The sequence below is a fragment of the Larus michahellis genome, chromosome 4 (assembly GCF_964199755.1).
Source record: "Larus michahellis chromosome 4, bLarMic1.1, whole genome shotgun sequence".
NCBI lineage: Eukaryota > Metazoa > Chordata > Aves > Charadriiformes > Laridae > Larus > Larus michahellis.
The window spans coordinates 33,450,059-33,466,870 of record NC_133899.1 but is presented as its reverse complement, the minus strand read 5'-3'; the positions used below and the strand labels follow the sequence as shown (position 1 = coordinate 33,466,870).

Sequence of the window (16,812 nt, the reverse complement as noted above, 5' to 3'; positions counted from 1 at the left end):
CTCACTTAACTAGGTAGGCTTTTTGTTTGTTTGTTTCTTCCTGAATTCTGGGACATTCCAATGTCAGTGGCAAGAGACTTGTCTTTGTAAATAAAGATAATTCTGGTGTTCCAGAAGTGTCTGCTAAGCAATTTCTTCTCTGCTTTGCTAATGCCTACACGTTCTCTTTACTAATGCTTACTTTTTCCTGCAGTTTCCTTAAGGACTTCCCACAGAGCTTCCTGTTAGACCACCTTTGCCTTCCTCTGTTTCCTTATTGCTTCTGAGGGGCCTTTTTTTTTTTTTTTGTGATGGCAGTTTTCATTAATGATTTACTGATCCTTTTCTTCATGATGTCAGACCTGTTAAACCTCATAGCACCCCACCGCCACTTCCCTGTCCCCAAAACGCCCCAGCTGAAGGTCTTCTGCCCTGCCTCAGGGTTGGTGAGGTTGCATGGAGGAATACAGACAGAGACTTTTTCCTGTCCAACCTCTGGGACTGCTGCAAGCAAAAGCCTCTTCTGACTTTCTTCTCAGACTGCTGCAATTAGAGGCTTCCACTCCCCTGAAAACATTTTTTCAGGTGCTTAAAGAGATTTAATCAACAACAGAAGTGATTTCAGCCTAGCAGAGAACCGAATGTTGCAGCCTGGCCTTCAGAATTTCTTCCATAAACTTACCTGACTGCCCTGTGCATCTTCAGCCTTCTCCGCACTCCACCAGGTCTGCCTGGCTTGGTTGTCACACCCAGGAGCCCGTCACCGTCCTCCGTCCCTGCTGCCAGCAGTGTGCCGTTCCCCCATGGCCAGCACTGTTTAAGGCAGCAAACTCTGAACTTAATAAGTTTGGGGAGGGTTCCCCCTCTCTTAATGAGATTCAACCTCACTTGATGATTATCAGTGTGGTTCTGCTGAAACAATCTGCAAGCACATGGCAAGCTCAGGTCTGAAGCCTCACAGATGTTGGTATCTAGAGAAAACTGGCGGTAGTCCTCCCAGCCGTGCTGACAGTTCAGCCTGTCCACAGGCTTGGTACAGACGGTCACGCTTTTGCGGATGTACAGGCTGTTAGCCCTTCTTTTACCAAAATAAAAGTTAAAAATCAAAATGAACCTTAAGTGTTACGGATGAGAGTACCATCAGATGTGCGAAGAAACAATCTGGTGTATGTTCCTCTGAACATTTTAACTCACTTATTTGTATACGATTAATTTTGATCCTTTCTATTGCTTGTTATACATGGCAGGTAGAGGTCATCTTTAAAAGCTTTTTTTTTTTTGCTTGCTGCCCATTTAAATCTTACAAATTATCTTATAAAACACAAAAAATGTAGCTGTGTTACTGTCCACATGGTATCACATAAATACGCTGTCATAACTTCTGATAGCAAACATAGTTACGCAAACTTGGGAAGGGGCTTTCTTAATGGTTTTCAGTGAGGTACGCTGATCACTAGCACATCTGCTTGTGCTCTCACTTACTCAGCTGCATCTTGATTTAGCCATTGCCCTCCCCCCAACTCATTTCATGAGATAAATATTGTGTTGTGAAATATGAAACTGCATGACTTTTTTTCCCCTTTGGTCATAGTCACACCCACTATGTGAAACTAGCCTGTTGTAAGTACTTATAGCACAGCCCTATTAATTTAAGGAACTGATTCATCAAGCCATGTTGCTTGCTCAGCTATTCAAAGCTGTTGTAATAGTGTTCCTTTACTTACCTCTCTGCCCTGGCAGCCATGTTGAGCCAGTTCTGGTTCAGCATTTGCCTGCTGAGCTAATTAACAGCAACCAGGAGCACACTGAAATGGACTGAAAGATTTAGAACTGATGTTAATTATTCTTTTTCCAGCCTTTCGGCTAAAGGCGACGTGGATGGACTGTATGCCTGGTACCTGGCTGGTGCAGACCTGGAGCAAACTGGTTATGATGGCAGGAGTCCCCTACAAGTAGTAAGTGTGCATATGGCTGTACTCCGTACGGCGCACTAGCTGTGTGAGTAATAACGCACGCAGTCGGGTCATACTAGTTTGGGAAAAGTAAATGCTGCTTTGGGGACTATGTAACGAACTCTAATCTGGTTTAAACTCAAGTCTGGTGCTGTTCCGAAGTAATAAGTTGATGGAGCCTGAATTTTCTCATTTATGTCAGAGGAATTAAAATTTAAATTGGATTTTAATTATTTTGTGGTAACATATTCGTACTTCCCACAAGTAAGTATTTGCATGTCCTGGTGCACAGGATGGCGGGATTTATTCATGTTTCTACTTACAGGCAGAGGCTACAGGGCATAAGGAGGTTCTTGACTTACTTAGACAAAAGCAGTAAAGAAGGTAAGATCTCATTTTCAATTGCTAGATTTCTGAACCGTACGGATCAGCATATATATGTATGAAGGGGGATTTTGCATTTAAGCCCTAGTTCTCCCTAGAGCATCTGGGTTCAGATGCTGTCCCTGCCTTAGTTTCTGATATGGCTCTGAGTACTTTAATCCTTCTTTATAGAGTGAGGCTAATGTTTATTCCTCTTTCTGCCTGAGCCTGGAAGTTCCACAGTGTGCTTCTGAACTTGGTTGGGAATCTAAATGCTACCGAAATTAAACCACTGAGGGCAGCGATGTCTTGTTCCGTTGGCCTGTTGCAATAAATTGCTCCTCTGTCTTCTCTGCCTTAGAGAGGAAATGCCGTCTATCGGGCAGGGTGCCAGGCCTGGTTTTCAGGGTGCCATGCCCGCAGCACAGGAGCATACACTTCTCCAGCACAGCTGCCAGGCGATCACAGCCCTTCGGCTGCACACCCTCCCACTCAGGAGGTCCTACAGTGGTACCTACAGCATTTCCACCTCTGCTCTCCATCTGGCTTTTAATGGAGCACCTTACCCCAGCCCATCTTCTTAGTCAACCACCACGGGACGTGTGGGGCGGACTGTGAATAGACGGGAGTTAGTTGTACCTCACACACAGACTGCAGAAGGCCGCCTTTCAACAGGGAGCTCTGCCAAGGCGTTGCCCTCCCTCCATGCAGAGTGCCATGGCCTTTCTCTTACTCACACCTGAGATGTAGCTGCCTGGTTGTCCCTGACACGGACTCCCAGCACAGACCTCTTCTGTGCTGCTAACACGCAAGGTGTGTTCCCCTGGCTGTGTGCGTGTGAGGCAGGTGTGAGCCTCACGTTCAAAGCATCAGATCTGACAAGTCTATAGGAAACTTGTCTGGGCGTTTGACCACCTCCGGTGCTGTGCTGTAACTGGAGACATTTAAAACACACTCGCCTTTCGTTTCTCATAACTCCTTTCTGTTGCAATAAGTTGTTGATTTAGGTATCTCTTCTACCACGTATTGGCAAGTCTAATCCCAATTTAAATTGCGGGAGGAGATGATCTCCTTTATTTAATAAAATTGACGCAAAATTTAGTTAAAGGTTTTGCCGCATCCATGGCTACCTTACCTCTTGTGTGTCCCACTTCATCAATGAAAGTGAATTAATGTGGATATAAGTGGGGAACCGCAACTGGAACAATAGCATTTTTTCATCACTGTGTAGTGGTCTGAATGGACATAGGACAGAATCAGGCATTTTTTGCTTTCCTGTAAAATTCTTTGTTTATAGCTAATATAGAAGGATTAGATAAAATTGGTCTTGAGCATTTAAATGGAAGTTTTCCAGTGTCCAGGATGAAGATGCTAAAAATGCCTTCAGAATATGGGTTATGTTGCAAAGGCATTTCCATTTTCAGTGAAATATGTCTGCAAAAGTCACTTTTCTTTTGTAAGTGGGGAGCGAATGTGTTAAATCCTCAACTCCTACATGGATCATCTCTTAATTCCTTTGGACTGAGCCACCAGTAGTGTGGGCAGTCTGAAGGAAGTCTTCAGTACCGCATGAGAACTTGCGTGGCAGGCTACAGGGCAATCTCTTCTCAGGAAGGTTGTGCATACCGCCTAGTTCTAAACATCCATTTTCTTTTTCTCTAGAGCCTGTAGAAGATGGTCACTCCTCTTCAGAAACACCAGCTTTGAACATTAATAGTGTTAAGCAGTTACAGGAGGAAAAGAGGAAAGGAACAATGGTGGCTGTGCTTGGAGCATACAGGAAAGCTACAGCTTAGAAATATTCTTTACTTAGGATCACATTCAGTTCATGATGATTTTCTAAAAATGATTTGCTGCTTTATCTTTTAATCACTTTTTTTTAAAGAAATTTTTACAAACAAGTGAGGATGGAATGTATTGCCTTTACTGTACAAGTCCTGTTTTAAAGAGGCCTTTTGAATCTTCTTATATTAAATCAAAGAGGACAGTATTGCAGGCATAGCAAACAGAAATGCTGTGGTGAATTCATACCAAGAAAAAACAGTGGATTGTGCATTTCTGGGTTTCAACTAATAAAATCTGAGGGACAATGTTGGTTTCACTTTGTCTGTTTTTTGCAATGGCTTGTATCACTTCAGTTGCAATTACAGCAATTGTGAGTGTCAGTGCAAACAATTGAATCAGTCATGGGCATCTGCCTGCAGTTGTGTACTAATCTTCACCAATGTGTCACTATAAAACCTCACTTAAAATGAGTAGGAGGCAGATGCCATAAAGCATGTTTGTGGGACTGTCTAAGTGAATTGATTGTTTTGTTTCTAACAGCATCTTTCCCACATCCTGACCGGAATATAATCAAGATTGCTACATGCTGGACACATAATTCTTTGGACTGTAAATGTGATCTCAGTATTAACAGACCCAAGTTTAAAGTCCTAACACTTTCAGACTAAAGAAAAAAAGTAATATATAATCTTTACAGCTGTGTCTGCCCTAGAATATCTAAACGTAGAGAATACTTCAGGCAAATGCATATATTGGAGATGGCAACTTATAATTTCTCCTACAGCTTCTGCAGTAATCTATGTGGATTTTCTATCTGCTTCATCTGAAGGGAATCTTTGAAGTGCAGATAGTTTTTTCGTTTTCCTCTTTATACTCTGCAACCTTCCCACAGCTATTCTTATCATGGAGAAAAGCTGCATGGACTACTTGCTGAGCCTGCTAGTATTAAAAGATTCCCATGGTATGTTGCATATCAGATCCTCCTAAAACAAGGTAAGTGTGCATGCAGACTCGGGAAACACTGTATATACTCCAGTTAAAAACAAAACAAAAACATAAAAATGCCTGATCTTTTAAGGTGAAGAGTAGTGCACCTCTTCACTAAGGTCACAAAAATTACAACTATGCTGTCTCATTATTAAATAATTGATGTTACATAGCAATAAACATGCTTTAGATTGAAGAAAATTAATACAGAATTAAGTAAATGAGATCTAACATCAAAAATCAGGCTCCAAATCATCACCTTTTTGGTGTCATATGTGTAAATACGTAAAGGTGATGTATGTAACAAAGTAATGTTTGTGAAAATTTTTACGATCAGGAGAATAACCATGCACAGACTTTTCTTCCTGTGTTATTTAGGCCTACTATCTCAACTCTTGCCTAGTCAGTAGTCTAAAAGTTGATGCACTGAACTAGGAAATCCCTTTGTAACCTTCTCTGCAAGTGACTTTCTTGTTATTTGGATATTTTCTTTTTTTTCCATGATTCTCAGATGCAATAATTTGTCCTTAGGAGCATTCATTCTTTATTTCTGTACCAGAATGACTGACTGCAATGTATACAGAAGCATCAATATTTTCCTTATACTCTTCAATAAGGGATCATCTGGTCTACAGAAAACTTTCTAAACAATAACATTCTTGTATTTCTATAATGAAACAACCGTGTAAAATGCAAAACATACTTTCTTTTTCCGCTGAACAAAGAATGGCATTCTGGTGTGAAGTACTGGAATAATAGGTCTCAACAGGAGAACTGATGGAGAGGGAAGAAAACAGACAACCATTTTCTTCCTGCATATGAGCCACGTAAAGACACGAAGGGCAACATTTAGAAATGTAATCTGGTAACAAGAGTTTGAGTTAGAAGCTCGTAAAGCTAAAATGAAATGGTTTCGGTCATGTTTACAGTGAGAATAAAGCAGTATTAGCTTCTTTCTGACAAACCTTTACAGAAATATATATCCTATTAATGTTACCTTGCATGAGAAAGCGTTCCTACCACTTTCTAGAAATTTGCAGTTTATACCTTATAAATAGACCAATATCTAAAAATCTTTTAATGGCAAACGCATGAATGCAAATTTAACATCTAAGAAAGAGCTGAATCTCTTTTATATATCTCAAAATTTCATTCAAGAACTGTAACAGTCTACAAAAGTGAAGAGAAACTACATATAGGGAGTTGTGATTAAAAAAGTGGCAAAAATCAGCCAGTTAAGGCCAGAAACCTCAGTTTTTTATTTGGTGTCAGGGGTGAACTTCAATAACGCTTTTGAGATCCTGTGTTTGTCTTATTCGTTTATTACACCCTTTGCTCTGGAATCATAATTATACTCTCCGTGTTAGCTCCCAGTCTTATGATGAATCTATTTGTGTGTAGTAACCCTTGAGTTTTACATAGTTATTGGTCAAAAGCAAAATCTTGTTATTAGTAAGGAATGAAAATTCTACCTATTTGTTTTAGTTACTGTAAGCAGCTGAGTGCCTTTCATTAGTTTAAAGCATGCTAGATATTCCAGGGGCATCTTAATTTTTTAAAGCATCCTAATTTTTCTCCTTCAGATCATTCCTGGAAAGATCAAATACACTCTTCTTTTTATCCAGCGATCTTCCATTGGGTAAATGTTTGCAGATTAAGCAGCCGAACAGGGCCAATTACTAATGCAAACACGCTCATTCTGTTGCTGGGACGAGCTGTGGGTACATTTTGTAACTTCTATAACAGCTTTAACTCCAAACACCCATGATGTCCATGTACCCTTTCATATCTACATCCAGTTATAGTTTGTTACACCTAGCACAGACTGCAAGGATCATCTGCAGATCTGTGCTTGGTATTTTATACACAGAACGCATTGGAATAGCATGATAGGAGCTGGGTGAAATTAGTTTTGCTTTTTTTTTGGTGCAGAAAAGCTTGTGATATTTTTTTAGTGTCAATTTTTACTGCTTATTGGAACATAAAGATGACATTGCAGTTTCTGTTAGAAAACGGCAGTGGCTCCCATTCTTTTCCAACCTCGCTGTAATAATGCACGTGTCCGGGCTGTAGCTTTCCTTGCCCTGCAGAAGCACCAGCAGGTGAAATGCCATGGAATGTGCACAAGCTCCTGAGGCAGCCTGCCAGTGTGTGTGTGTGTGTCAGAGAGGCTGCTGCAGGTCTGTCACTGTCCTGTTGTACGCGATTTCAGCAGTGACTATACAACAGTGAAAAAAAGCAGAGTCAATAATGTCAGACTCGTAGCTGCTGCGCAAATGTTGGATTTGTTTCCAGTGTTGGATCTTGTAAGTTGTGATGATGTTCGGGTGGTGAATGCTGGTGCTGGAACCTCTGCTGCCTCTCCATGGAGGAGACGCTGTGAATGCCTCCCGTAAAAGTCAAACATTACATCAATTCTACAGCTTTCTTCACTTGAAAGACAACACCCAGCTTCCACTTTGTTTCTTTTTCCTAATGCTCCAGCTAATACTGCCAAGGGATAGGAACTACTTGGCCTATGTCAGCACTTCCCTAACACAGCAGAAAGCAGAGATCTGCACAACTAACATGTCCAAGTTCCTGTCTGATATGAGTTACAACTTTCCTTTCCTGAATGCAACCGCTTTCTTTTTTACTGAGGTCTGAAAACATTAACTTTCTGTTTGGAGATTATCTTATAAAACTTCTGTGATGGAAGGGCATTCTTAATTATTTGAAAAATCAGCATGTGCTTGCTCTCTTACTGCATGTCATCTTGGTAAGCTGTTAACATCTGCCAAAGCTGGCTGACCCAATGACAGATTGACGGTGTCTGACCAGTACTTGCTGAATTAAATCAGCTGTTCAGCAAAGCGTCAGCATCTGCTTGTTCTTCTTAAATTGCTAAATAACTCCAGTTCTGCACACCTTAACCTAGAATTACTATAGTATAGCATGTCTCAGTTGTTTCATACAAGGATTTTGGTGTTCAGCAATGAGTGATAATGAAATCTCTCATCTGGAACTAAACCCCTTTATCCTCTTTCAATCAGAGCTTCTTTATTTGCAGTCTTCTGAATGGTGTGATCTACTGCGATTCTTCCAAAAAGATTGTGATCTAGTTGTAAGAGTCCTCCGTTTCTAAGGCAGGTTCAAGTAGTGAAATGACTAATGGGGGCAATATATCCCTTGTACATAGAAGACAACATGCGCCCAGTTCCACACTGATGGAGCCACAGCGCGATCCGATTCAGCCGTCGGTGTCATCCCCTTCTGCAGGTACCTGTGCTGATCCCTGCATAGGACCTACCACAGCAGTGTAAGAAATAAAATGCTTTTAGTTTCCAGCATCACAATTTGTTAGATCACTGAGATAAACCTGAAGTAATTGTATGATGGGTGAAAAAAAGAAATTATAAAGAACCAATCAAATGCGCACAGGGTATCATCACGTCATCACAAGCATTGCTGATACATTTGTGTCTTTCCCAAGTGGACTCTATCTGCAGTATAATCATCTTCTAGACTAGTAAGACTAGTCTTTCCATGATTCTTTAACAATGTTTTATGACACCATGGTGCTTGCTTGCATGGCTGTAACAACACTTTCATTTTAGTGACTCTTTTAGAAAAGCTACTAATGTAGAAAGTTTATAAGATATGTAAACTACTCTACTGAACCATACAAATGAGTCTGTGGGACTCAAATATTGCCATCTTAGATAGTCCGTGAGTCAGAATAAAATCTGGTACTACCAGATTTATTATTTGTGCAAAGTGTCTACCTGAAAATTACTTTAGAAACTTCATTAGACATACATTTGTTTACCTGTGATCAGGTGGATGGGAAGAAGCAGCAGCCTGCATCTCAGAAGTGTAGCTGAGATCCTCAATCACAGCAACAAAATGAGAAGTCTAGCGTGAATGGCATAAAACAGCACTACTTAATGTGGCTCTATTTGGAAGAGTTGATACAAATCTCACGGTGAAAGGATTTGGTCCTTGATGTCCAAATCGATGGTGGTGTCTGACTAAAATTGCCCCGATGTAACAGGAGGATGTGACAAGTGGGGGCGAGGACTCCTCACGGGCTGCATTGGCAGGGAAGAGGCAGTGCCCCTTTCCCCCTCCCCCAGCCCTGCCCGGGCTCTCCTGTTGGGACACGCTCAGCCGGTGCATATCTTCCGCACTCCCACTGGCGTTTTGAGCTCCGCACCGGCACCTCCCTCCCACCCCGGGACACTGCACATCAGAGGGAGATGTCAGCCAAATCCATGGGAAGGTGCCAACTGACAACATCCTGCAGCATCGCCCCGCGGCATCCCCCGTACGCAGGCGCCGCCAGGCTCCAGTGATGTGCCACCTGATGCGGGGCACGTTGCACAACCATGCAGGAAAAGGCCGAGAGATCGTTTTTCTGTCTTGCAGCAGCCATAAATATCACAACAATAAATAACCGCTCTCTCAAGCCACGGGATTCCTTCACACCTTTGCAACTTCAAAATGGGAACAGCAGAATGGTGGCCAGGGGAGATGTTAGCTGGCCAGAACTACCTGCTTAGTAGTGTCTGCAGCATTTCTGAGTACAGATGAGCCCCGTTAATTACACATTTATGTGCACAATAAACGTGTTTTTTCTGTAGTGCCACTGTTGTAGATGTGATTAGTGTGCTTGGTGTTCAACAGTCACAGATCCTGGTTTTAAGAGCTTACAAGTGAAATTAGATGAGACTCCACGCAGTGAAAGGCGATAAGAAAGGGGCAAGAGAATGACAATAATGTTTGTTTATGTCAGCTGGTTATTTCTACACCTTGGTTTCCAATTATTTAACATTAAACGATTATTAGCATAGAAGGGAAATGGCAGTCCTGGCAATTCACTAGCAATGGTCACATATAGCAAAGAAAAGAATGTCAGGGTAAAGAAAAAGGAATCTTAATGGCAATCTTTTGCTAAGAGATAAGGAGTTATCACAATTAGAACAGAGAGTTGTAAATTAATCCTGTCGTATGCAAGAAGCTGCTGCACTGGGGAGATTCTCTGAAGGTGATGCCTGTGCATGAATAATTACACTTGCATCTTTCAGGGTGTGGGGCTTCTTTCCTGGGTATATTTTGCTGTGGATCTTTGTGACCAGGGCCCAGTAAAAGTGGGCTTTCAATGCATCACATTCTTCATGTGGCACATCTGAATTCCCCATTCCCACTGACGGGTCAGTTTTGGGGAACATTGACTCCCAGCACCCTTGATGAAAGACATCCAGCAGAGATCTCTGCTGAATCCTGTGAAGTTCCAGGGCTCCAGGATAACGATAACTGCCTGTTATCTCTGCTGACTGACAAGAGTGTGATGCAAAATAAGTCAGTTTATTTGCTTGGACCACTTTGACCAAGCTCTCTGCCCACAACTATGTCATCATTCACCACTGTTGTTTGGAAAGTTCTACATTCAAGGCCATAAAACCAGAAATATGAGATGTTGCCAAAAATTACCATGCCACTTCACTGCAAAGTCACACTCTGTATCTTCAGTGGCTTGAACCAGCAGACACTTAGGAAATCTCAATAAATGGTCACGTCATTAGTAATGACGTCCTTTCTGATGGCTTCATGGGATGGAACACATAATTCTGCGAACTCTGAAAAACCAGCTGGTTGGTGAACGTGAAAAATAAAATTGGTACAAGGTTTGTGATGGCTAACACAATTAAGCATTGTAATAAATTACAAAGTTATTAAAGCGCACTTAGTGCACAGCTGCTAATCTTAAATAGGAAATTGTTGGCTGAAATTTTCAGAAAAAGCCAGTGATTTCAAGTGTCAGCTTCCAGGGTCTAACCTGAACCTTAATGGTAGAATAAAAGGTGTCTGGCATTTTATGAAAGTCAGCTCCTCTTATAGTCCGTAGAGTCAAGCACCTGGGAAGTGAGGCATTCAAAATTACTGGTCATGTCAAAATCTTGTTCACTAGATATTTAATTTGTAATTTTATTTCAAATTAAAAAAAAAAAACAAAAACCAAAAAAACCCACCCAAAACAACACAACACACACAAAAAAAAAAGACGAGAAAGGAGAATTGATTGTGAGGAGATAAAAAAAAAAAGCAACCCTGAGGACAAACTTTCCTGAAATTTGGTGAAAATACTACAGAGATTGTTTATCCAGAGTTGATTGCAAAACAGGACTCAGTGCATTCCGTTTCTCATATGCACATCTCCAACTGTCATCTCAACTTCACTGCGGGGGCTCGTGAGCTTCCAGTGGAAAGTCATGGCAAAGTATAAGCTAGAGCAGGACTACAGAAGTGCCTCCTCATTGCTCTCAATATGCTTTTCCTCTTGTTTTTTAGGGCTCCTACTGCTGGAGTTGAAACTTCTCCTTAATATTGAGCTCTTGATGCAGAGGTTGACGGATCTCCCAGGACACATCTGCTCGACAGCTTGTGTGCCATCTCTGCAGCACAAGGACTGTTTTTCACCCTTTTTTAATTTTTTTTTTATACTGATGAAGCACAGGTAATTGCACCCACTGATCCAGCATCAAGTGTGCAGAGCCCTGAGGTCTCATTCTACGCTGTTTATTAAAAGAACTGACACGTTTAACACTGAAATTGAAAATTTGAAGTAGAAAAGAGAAAATTTACACTGGTATTTACTACTAGCTATCGTGCTACTGAATACAGAGAAAGCTGAACTTGAAAAATTCTCACAAAGAGGGAAAAAGTACATTAATTTGTATAATGTAATTTACACAGTTAACTGCTGGAACGAACAAGATGTTAAATCAGAACAAGGAAAATGGTGAAGTGTGGTATTACAGGCTAAATTAGTGTGAAACCTCTGTAGTGCTCGGGGATGATGAACTGTCTGGTTAGATACGGCATATGAGATAAAATCTCCTCTCCTGTTAAAATTATAATTTTGGGTTTAATCAAAATTTTGTGCACACAATGGTGGCATTTTCCAATAAAACGTGAATTCTTAGCTTCGCATGAAGCTGTTATCCATATTTTAATTTCTAGCCTGTCTTTATGAATTTAAGTACTGAATGGCAACTCCCCAATCTTTCTAACAGTTCTTGGTTTGAAAAACATCCCACCCCATCTTACTTCTCCATAGATCACTTTATGCTATTTAGGCAATAATCTCAAAAGGCTTCCTATTTATAAGGAAGCATTAGGCCATCTCTCAAGGTGTTTATTACTGCAAAACAAGTTACTATCAAGCTATTATTATGTTCACATGTGACACGTAGTGAGCTGCTATACTGACAAATGAGTCTGAACCAACTAAAGTAAACAAGAAGTTGCCCCATCAGTATTTGCTATGAACATATGGAATGCTGATTTCCCAGGGTGGGAGAAAATCCACTTGCACAGGGTTTTTTTTCTGTTTACCAGGACCAAAATTATGACAGGTACTTTACAGGACATGTCAGACTCTGGGTGTTTGCTTAAGAAACTTCCAACCTAATTTTAGGGGAGCAATAATGAGCAAGAATAGCAAATCAGTATGGAAATGACAAGGAAGGTAAAAACTATACGCCAAGAAACAGTAAGTTCCACGTCCAGGCTTAGTTTGCAAGCTGGATTTATTTTAAGTTTAGAATTGTCAGATAAAACATATTGCAGGACAAGGAACATTACTTTGGGTTGTCCCTTGCCCTTCCACAATATTGCCTGTGGAATAAGGTATTGGCAGGAAAGTACTGGGACCTTTTGCCAAAGGAGTGTGGGGATATTGATGGATAATAAAGACAGCACCTCCCAGTCATTTTTCACAACATCATTTTTTCAAAGTAGAACCTCCTTGAAATATAATCTTCCTCTCATTACCAGAGCATTCATGATCTTCCATATTCTGCCATGCAAACAGCACACCCTTTTATGCCCTCCCACAAGCTTACCCTTCATCTTCGCTTCCTCCCAGGCCAACTCTTTGTTTCTTACAATCACCCCGGCATTATGTCTCCTTTTGCGCTGCCCTCTTTGTTTGACGCTTATCAGCTGATTAGTATTTGTTTCCCCCTTCCAAGAAAACTCTGCCTGCTGTACAAGGTGCTCAAGCCACCATGTTCCACATTGCAGTGTGCTGCTCCTCCAGGTTTCAGGGGTGTCAGTGCGATCAGAGAGCTCTCGACATCCAGTGCGAAGAGTCCACGCTGGTGGGTAGCATAGTCCTTTTCATCAGCTTTGTGCCCCCAGACTGCAAACACGTCGGAGACATACCTCCTGCTTGCTTAAGCCATTTATTGCACTGTGATCCCTTAAAAACTAAGCACAGAACTACTGTAGTCATATATGGGCAGCTGAAGAGAGTAGGACACAAACATCAAGTTTATCCATCAATAGAAATAAAGGACTAATCACTATTCCTTCTAATACAACTAAATTTTCCCCCTCTATACGATTTCAGAACCAATTATTTTATTTTAATGCTTCAATCACCTTTCGTACCTTCACAGAGGAAGAACAATTAATACATGGCTTATCCCTTGCGTAGTGCTAGCTGTCCACTTCTACTGTTACGCACCTCTACTCTTCTACCTTTTAAAGCCTTCAGCCTATTCTGTGAGACTACCTAGCTCAGGGAGGTAGCAGGATGTTAGCTTTCTTACTTTTATAATTGGGGGTATACAGGTGAGAAACAGAACTTATTAAATAATTACATAAATAAATCAAATGTACATTTGCCCACTCCTCTCTAACATGTAAAAAGAAAAACATTTTTCATACTAGTGATCTAAGGGAATTTATACATTGACTAGGTGGAGCCCTTTAAAACAAGAAAGTTCACTCTAGCCACCCCTTACATACCCCTTATGAAGAAACACAAGAGACCTGTACTCTCTTTTATTATATTATTTCCTGAAAAAACCCCAAAACTTAAACATTCAATCAGTAAAAACACCAACACTTATTAAAAAAAAAAAAGAAATCCAAAGCAGAAGATGATTCATCTTGCCTAAACCCCATGCAGGTTCTTGTACCTCAGTTTCCCCTGGCTGCCCCAGGCAATTCCCCACTGAGGGTTCAGAGTCCTTCTCTAGGGGCCATCAGCCACGTGTGTCTGAACATGGACCAGAAGAGGGATGGGATCCCTGGGGATTATATATCTCACCAGTACAGTAGTGGGTTCTGACTGGTTTGGCTGGAAAGGGCTTTTACACCCAGTTAGTGTGGGCAGTCGGGTTATTATTTAGCTGAGTGGTATTGTGGAGCCATGGGTGTGGGCGCGGGTGTGGGTTTGTGTTTGTCAGGGGCAGGCGAGAGTTGGCAGTACAGTTAGTGAGGGATTATATACAGCTCGTGCAATCACGCTGTGCATGCTGTGTACATCACCAGCAGGAGTGGGAGACCTAGGACACCGTGTCACAAAACAAATGACTCTTCTTACAGGGAGTAAAGAGAAGCCTTGCTTCCACACATTTCCACTGATGCCAAGGACAGAGGTCCCCTTTGAATTAACTCACTAGTGCACCCTCCTCTATCCGAGGCAAGCAAATATCCTTTTGGGAGAAGGTCCAGAAAACCCTTATGGATTGGGCTATCTGGAAGAAGGCACAAAATTAGCTTCTGGGTTTGAGTCTGAGAGGGCAGAACAGAAGAACAGGAGCTGGTTTTACCAAAGTGGACTGAAATGCCTCCAGCCTAGACCTGGGGAGCTTCCTCAGCATGAGGTTTGCATAGGCTCCTAGAACAACCTGTCTGCTCCTGCTTCTGGTGGGAGCACTATGTTCACACGAGCATTGCTGGAACAGCTGCTGCACAGCCACGAGGGCTTCATCCTCCCCTGCTGCTCCGTGACACCTCCACGGGCACTTCCTCCGGGACCGGCTTGAGTCTCCTATATATTTTTAAAGGGCCAAAGATCATAGGATCTGGAGTGCCAAAATTCATACACAGCACTTAGACAGTTCTTTAAACATTCAAAGCACTATATAAACATTAGTGAAGCCTCATAAGATGAGGTAGGTAAGCATTATCTCTCCCTCTCAAGGTGTGGTGAAGTGACTTGGCTGAGGCCGTAGGCTGAGTCACTGGCAGAGCAGGGTTTACCATCCCAGTCTTTTTGAAATGGTGTCTCCTGGGCTGGCTGGCAAGAGCAGCGTGCGGTCGGGCAACGCAGGCAGGCCGGCACCACCAACAACCAGCATCCATCCCCTCTGCCACCACGGGGAAGCCTGCTGTTAGGTTACCATGAAGCCTGTCCCAAGGTGGCAGGGCATGAAGGCTTTTCAGCTCACCTCAACAACACAGCTCAGAAGCCTCGGTGAATTAGGTTTCATTGCTATTCTGTCGATGAGGAGAGTAAAATTGAGAGGAATTAATTGAAGAAGCCCAAACTCAGCGACGGTTGCTCCCTGAGTCACAGCTAAGGGTGTGACAACGAGCAAGCAGACTCATTTTTGGAAGTTCAGGGAGTCCTCCTCCGTTGGCTGCCCAACGCCTCTGGAAATCAGGCCCTTCTTCACAGTTCTCAGCCCTGGTTTCTTAGTCCTGCCTTTCCGAAACCAAGCAGTGTGGTCTTCTCAAGGTCAGGAACATTCAGCAGCAGAGAGCGAGCTCTGAAAAGGCCTGGTGCTCCCCACCAGTGGCTCCTCCGACGCCTCACCTGGGGAAACAGCAGCAGGGCTGTGGGGAGAGCGAGGGGAGACGGGCAAACCCAGCCCTGCGCACACAGCGGGTGGTTTCTCACACCATTTCTGAGGAAAAAAACAAACAACCCACACACAGACAAGAAAAGCCGGCAGCGAACACTTCCAGGCTAGGGAGGGCTATGCTGCGCTACCCTCATGGAGGCAAAGCAGCAAGTGGCAACGCCGCCACCCCATGCAGGGATGTCGGCTGCAGGGGGCTTTTGCAGATTGCTTTCGGCAGGCAACCCCCCCGCCTTCCACAGAACATCGGCCGGTGGGGAAGGAGGAGAGGCCCGGCCTCCTGCCTGCCGTCCCCGGTGTGGGGCGCCGGGCCTCTCCACCTCAGGCTGGGCGGGAAGGGCCTTCCTCGCCAGGCGCGACGCCGCGGCAAGCAGGGAGCCAGGGCCAAGGCGGGTGTTCACGCTGCGGCAGTGAAAACCCCCGGAGAACGTGACGGGCCGGTTTAGGGCTTTTTTTTTTTTCTTTTCTTTTCGTTTTGTTTTTGTTGTTGTGTTTTGTTGTGTTTTTTTTTGGTTTTTTTTTTTTGTTTTGTTTTTTTTTTTTTTTTAAGGCTGGCAGCCAGGCGAGGGGAGCCGGGAGGGTGCGGAGGGCAGGCGGCCCGTCAGCGGCGGCTCTTGTCAGGAGGGCGCAGGGTGGAGTCTCTTACTCACCCCCCGCAGCCACCTCCAGCTTCGGCGAAACCTGTCGAGCAGTTTCCATCTTCCCCCCCCCCCCCGCCCCATCCACCCCCCGCTCCGGTGACAGGGCGGGAGGAAACGCGCCGCCTTGGAACAGGTTTGTCCTTTTTTCTACCTGCTGACGTTTGGCCGCCCCAGATGATGATGATGGTGGTGGTGATGGCTGGAAACAAAACCGCCCCGTCAGTGCGAAGGCAGCCCGGAAAAACTGGTCGTGTCAGGGGCGAGGGCTGCATTCCTGGCCGCCGCGGCAGGGGACGGCTCATCCACCGCGAGGTACCCGCGCGGGTATAAAAGGGCCCCGCACGAACGAGCCGCGGCAGAGGGGCGGCCGCGGCGGGGGAACCGACGGGGCGCCCGCCCGGCCCGGGCAGCCTGCGAGCTGCGTCCCCTGAGGAGAATGGCTTTTATATTTAATTTTTTCTTGTT

The 16,812-nt window shown here is 43.5% G+C and overlaps 1 protein-coding gene across 1 annotated transcript in view; it reads left to right on the top strand.

Annotated features, from left to right (window-relative positions):
• ASPG (asparaginase) overlaps window positions 1-4,384 on the top strand; it is a 49,651-nt gene extending 45,267 nt beyond the window's left edge. The window contains exons 14-16 of the mRNA XM_074583849.1: window positions 1,835-1,934; window positions 2,257-2,315; window positions 3,957-4,384. Of these exons, the coding sequence (XP_074439950.1) occupies window positions 1,835-1,934; window positions 2,257-2,310 (154 nt within the window). The 3' untranslated portion in view covers window positions 2,311-2,315; window positions 3,957-4,384. The remainder of the gene's footprint in view (window positions 1-1,834; window positions 1,935-2,256; window positions 2,316-3,956) is intronic.
• Window positions 4,385-16,812: the final 12,428 nt, after the last annotated feature.